Source organism: Enoplosus armatus, chromosome 17 (assembly GCF_043641665.1).
Source record: "Enoplosus armatus isolate fEnoArm2 chromosome 17, fEnoArm2.hap1, whole genome shotgun sequence".
NCBI lineage: Eukaryota > Metazoa > Chordata > Actinopteri > Centrarchiformes > Enoplosidae > Enoplosus > Enoplosus armatus.
In genome coordinates this window covers 2,275,367-2,280,834 of record NC_092196.1, presented here as the reverse complement: position 1 = coordinate 2,280,834, position 5,468 = coordinate 2,275,367, and the positions used below count along the sequence as shown (strand labels likewise).

Below are 5,468 nucleotides of genomic sequence, written 5' to 3'. Positions count from 1 at the left end.
CAAACACGTACATGTCAATGCGTCCTTAGCAATAATAATGATAATCCAAAAACATTATATCTCCTACATAATTATAAAACACTGAGTATGGGTCCTTTTGAATTTGATACTTTTTCTTGTAATCGAGTATATTCCCCCATCATGGCATGCTAGATTTACTCATGCAAAGGGTAGCATTACAAACATAGCAATAGCCAACCAAATTCAACAGCAAAAGAAAAAAAGCCTATTTTAAATGATTACACAAGTGTGGAAGCATTCAACCTTGTAAGGAAACCCACAGAGAATATTCCAGTTTAATTTCCCAGCAGCCTCTGAGTCCCTCCTCCTGCGCTACGTCAGCAGCGGGGGGCTCTTCCCCCGGCGCCGCTTCGCTCGTGCTTACCAGTCTCCGTCTGACGAGCGACGCGGCAGTCCAACCTCGTAACATACGCTGAAAGGCTTTGAAGACGACTCTATCTGGGACCACTTTCGGCGTTCAATTTTGGATATTATTCGTCGCAGTGCAACAATGTTGGCCAGTGCACGGAGCTTGGGGGCGCTGACAGGTGAGACGTACTGAGGGTTTTACACCAAAAATCCAAATGCGTGTTGAGTTTTTCGGAGCGCGTATAGCTCCGACTCGAGTCGTGTGAAGACTTAAATCGCCTTTCATTTGAAGGATAATAGACTTTCATGCTGAATTTTAACTTCGCAACTAACTTGGAACTTGCTTGTTTTTGTACTAAAATGTATCAAACATTTTCACTGCGTCCGTTCTTCTTTCCCTCATCTGTAGTTGTTTGGAGGCTGTGGTTTAGCCTCATTAAAAGACCTGTAGTGCCTGTTTGGGTAACTAGCTAGCATTAGCATTAGTTATAGCCTACACGACCAAAAGCCAGAACAGGCTGCGCAGGATTCCTCCGCTGCTGGCGGCTCCATTTGATCCCCGTTCTTCCAGTTCTGTGGTGGACACAGCTAGAAAGCACCACAGCTGCTGACAGTGCCTTCTGCTTTGCAAATGCAAACCATTAACTGTGCAGTATGTCAGGACAAAAGCTTTTTAAATGTTTAACCTGTTCTCTTTACACAAAATTACCACAGTTAAGTTAGCCATATTTAATCAAGTACATGTATTATTAAAACAGTTTAATCCTGCAGCCTGTATTCAATCTCCAGTCATATTTGTCATGTATATATTATCATATTTCAAGTTAAAAAATGTATCACTCTGGGAGAGACAGCCAGCCTAATCCCTGACAGCCCAGTGCTCTTGTTGAAATAGCTGACTCATGTTCCCCCCCCCCCCTCTTTTGTCTCAGGTCCTCAGTGACTGTAGCCAGTGGTCTGTCCCCCAGTATCCTCCTGCACCAACCTTTTGAAGTGAGGCCAGGAGTGTGAACTGTTCTCCAGCCAAACCGACTCCTCCCTGTCCCTCCCGCCATCTTCAAAGCATCTGCAGACGCACACTTTTTCGCTGCCAAGGACACAGAAAGCAAGCGAGACAAGGACCCAGGAAAACAGCAAGACAGTGAGAGTTTAAAGGAAGACCTGCCAAAGGAAATCATTTAGTCCTGTAAACCTTCAGAGGGATTATTCCACTTCACAGGACCTAAACATGGGGAACCAATTAACAGAAATTGCCCCCAACACCCCGTTCCTCCCTAGCTTCCAGTCTTTACATGTAGTGGTGATTGGTTTGGACTCTGCAGGGAAAACCTCCCTCCTCTACAGACTCAAGCTGCGGGAGTTTGTTGAGACAATCCCCACCAAAGGCTTCAACATGGAGCGGATTAAAGTACCCATGGGGATCTCAAAAACCAACACCTCCACATTCCAGGTGTGGGACGTCGGTGGTCAAGAGAAACTGAGGCCCCTCTGGAAGTCGTACACCCGGAGGACGGACGGGCTGGTGTTCGTGGTGGACGCAGCTGAGGCGGAGCGCATGGAGGAGGCCAAGGTGGAGCTCCACCGGATCACCCGGTCCGCAGAGAACCAGGGGGTGCCCGTGCTGGTTCTGGCAAACAAACAGGACCTGGATGGAGCCATGTCAGCCACAGAGGTAATTATTGTTACATGAATGGCTTGGTATTGTTTTAGAGGGCTGAAATGGGAGGGGCTCAAGTATCGTACTGACACTAGAGCCAAAACATTTCAATCGATACCCAGCTGGTTTTCTGGCACATTGTTTGCTCACACTGAAATGAATTGCTGTCCAGAGATACATGATCTGTAGCTGTAACTATACTTTCTTGACCAGCCTGACATATAGCTCATCATCAGACCATGTCCACTTTGGAGAATACCCCCCCCCCCCACCCACCCACCAGCTGAAAACCATCATATAGTTGAACCCAGGAGTATTGCTGCTTGTTCTCCCGTTTTAAAAACAAAAGAATTGTCAACATCTTACAAGACTCTTGAGTTGGCACATTGTTGTGTCTTACAGAGAAAATGGACTCTGGAGCAGCAGCGAGCGATTATTTTCATTGAGGTGGCTCGTTTTGTCCAATAGTCCCAAACCTAAATATAATCAGTTTAATACCACATGACACAATAAATCAGCAAATCAATTAATTCATTTGGCCAATCCATTAATAGACTAATCTGACTCCAGCTCCTGTTGCGACATGGTGTGTGTGTAAAGATGTCAGCTTTGTATCAAAATATCACCACCAGATCCTTTATTGGGAAGAATACGAAAACCTGTTGTGTACGTCTCACCTGAGAGTGTACCTGTGTCATTATGTTATTGAAATCAATTCTAGTCAGCAGTTAACAGTCGGTGTCATTGACAGATTCATTGTGCAATGATTTGTGGCTTAAAGAGGGGGTCAGGTTGTGACTGACGCCCTGCCTTGTGCCTCCTGTGTTTTAGGTGGAGAAGGTGCTGGCCCTCCATGAGCTGAGCTCATCCACACTGCACCACACACAGGGCTGCTCTGCGCTGGATGGTCAGGGCCTGCAGCCCGGCCTGGAGAAGCTCTATGAGATGATCCTGAAGAGGAAGAAGATGCTCCGACACAGCAAGAAGAAAAGATGAGGTGGAGGGTGGCAGTGGTGCTGAGGATATAGGTCACTTTTTTGGACCACTGCTTGTCTGAGGACCTTCTCAGCAGCCATGTCTGTGACACTTTTGGAAGCGAAACCTAGGGGAAGCCCGTCAGTCCTCTCAGACAAGTTTGGATATTTCAGCCAAGTTCAAACACTGGCTCTCTGAAGTCTGTACCCAGTGTTACCACCTTCCTTCACCTTCTAGACATTTGGGATCTTTTTGCTCTTGAGCTTCCCTCTCCTCATCTCCCATCCTTAAAGGAGCACCACAGAGACTTAAACTCCAGAGGGAAAACCTGTGCAATATAAGATAAACACTCTCACCGATGCACTCACTCCAACATTAAAGGATATTTTGTACGGCTACTTGTAGAAACTGCTGTGCCAACAGAAACCTGCAGGCCTGGCCCGTGCGTAATTCCTGTTCCTTTCACCAGCTTCAATGACACACTTTGCTCTAAAATCTTTATGTTGCATGATGTTCACCCAAATACCTGCTTGGGAATATTAAGACAACACTTTTGTTGATCAAAAGAAGACTATTATGATTATTGTAGTTTAGAAACTGCTCAGTGTTCAGTTCGGTAAGCCATTGGGACTACAGTTAAGACGTGGCACCAACGGGACATTTACAGGCCGACACACTGAGGCTGCCGACTCCAGCCATGTAGGTTTAGATTGTTCACTCTTCACCAAAGTCATTTGCTTGTCACAGTTTGGTGTATTTCAGGGTTGACTGAATGGTTCGTTGGTTGGTTGGCAAGTTCAGACAAGAAATTGTTTTTATATCGTGTACATTTTGTTTTGTAAAATGTCAACATATAAATAAATTATTGAGCAACTTTGGACTTCTTCTCTGCAAACGTGTCTCTTTATTGTAAGTGTCTCATTCATGACACACTGACTTAAGACAACTGAGTTGTAGGAATGGTGGCGCAGTGGTTAGCACTGTCGCACGGGAGGTAAAGCTGGTTAGAGCGGGTTGGGGGTTCGATCCCCGGCTGCCCCCGTCATGTCGAAGTGTCCTTGAGCAAGACACTGAACCCTAAGTTGCTCCCGATGGAGACCAGCACCTTGCATGGCAGCTCGGTCACCATTGGTGTGTGAATGTGTGAGTGAATGGGTGAATGAGACTTAGCTGTAAAGCGCTTTGGGAACCGTGAAGGTTGAAAGGCGCTATATAAGTGAGATCATTTACCATTTACCATTTAGGAATGTGATTCAAAGTCACGATGCATTAGGGGAAATGGGGGAACACGATAATACCTGACGGGTGCATTCAGTGTTGTTAGGAGACGTCGCCAAACACATCAGCGGTGCTCCTACGTTCTACACAGCTGCTGTTCTCTGGAAACCATCACTGCCAGGACGCAAGGAACACGATGGTGAATGATTCATGCTTACACACATATATTTACCACCATAACGGGGAGGACAAAATAAGGGAAAATGCATTACCTCAAATTACAAAATCAAAAGAGGTTTTGTGGAAATGCCTTGGATTGCAATGCATGGTTATTTCATATAGCCCAATATCACAAAACACTATTTAACACAAGGGGCTTTACAGTCTGTTCAGCATGCAATACACTCCTCCTGTCCTTGATTTGAATGAGGAAAAACTCCCCAAAAAGTCCTTTTATGTTGGGGACAAATTGACATGAGAACCTTTTTACAATATAATTAAATCAGTGCTTGAATTGGCCAGAACTCAGATAACAGATCAGCTGTAGATTTCTGACCAACTGAGTACTATTACGCTGTTATGCTACTATATTTTTCCACAATACAACAAATCTCACGAAATCCCTGCTGGCTGTTTGTTTGTCGCTTCATCGGCCCAGAGTTTCTGATTTGTGACTGTTACATAAGTCCTAAAGGTCGGCCTACTGGAATAAACTGAACTATTCGCGCCCTCTGTGTGTCCATTTGACATCGAGTGCTGCTTTTCTCTTTGTGTTGTCATCATCAACGCACGTTCCACGAGTCTGTGGATTCATGGTAATAGTGGTTGTTGGTGCACAGAATACCAAGAATCAAAACAGGAGAGACTTGGCCTTTCATGAATATTTGAAGGAGAAATGAAAGCAAGGCTGTGGGCAGGGTAGACTTCAAACAAACACTGACACGCACACAGGCAGGCGCACACACACACACACACACACAATAGAAATCAATAATGGTGGGATGGCATTTTGCCACACAGCAACGTGGAATAATTACTCTGTGTACTACTCTGAGTTTGTTGATTTAAATGAAAAATGTGTAATGTCAAGAGTTGATAAGTTGCCATGTAAATTTGAGTTTGAAATGATTTGTAGTTTTTAGTTGAAGTCTCGACTTAGTTGTTTTTTTGTAGTCTTTTTTTTTTTTAAAGGATTGTGCAGAAATTAGGATTCAAACCTACAGTGTGATCCTATTTATTGTTAAGCCAT

The 5,468-nt window shown here is 44.7% G+C and overlaps 1 protein-coding gene across 1 annotated transcript; it reads left to right on the top strand.

Annotated features, from left to right (window-relative positions):
• The first annotated feature begins 405 nt into the window (after nt 1-405).
• Nucleotides 406-3,881, top strand: LOC139299898 (ADP-ribosylation factor-like protein 4D). Its single transcript, XM_070922846.1, has 3 exons — nt 406-548; nt 1,302-2,041; nt 2,858-3,881. The coding sequence occupies exons 2-3, from the start codon at nt 1,598-1,600 to the stop codon at nt 3,020-3,022; spliced, it is 609 nt and encodes a 202-aa protein (XP_070778947.1). The 5' UTR covers nt 406-548; nt 1,302-1,597; the 3' UTR covers nt 3,023-3,881.
• Nucleotides 3,882-5,468: the final 1,587 nt, after the last annotated feature.

What these genes read in the sequence shown, in the direction of transcription:
- LOC139299898 (XM_070922846.1), top strand. Translation starts at nt 1,598, where the DNA reads ATGGGGAACCAATTAACAGAAATTGCCCCCAACACCCCGTTCCTCCCT. An exon ending in GAGCCATGTCAGCCACAGAG is followed by an intron (nt 2,042 to 2,857) that starts GTAATTATTGTT and finishes CCTGTGTTTTAG; the next exon opens with GTGGAGAAGGTGCTGGCCCT.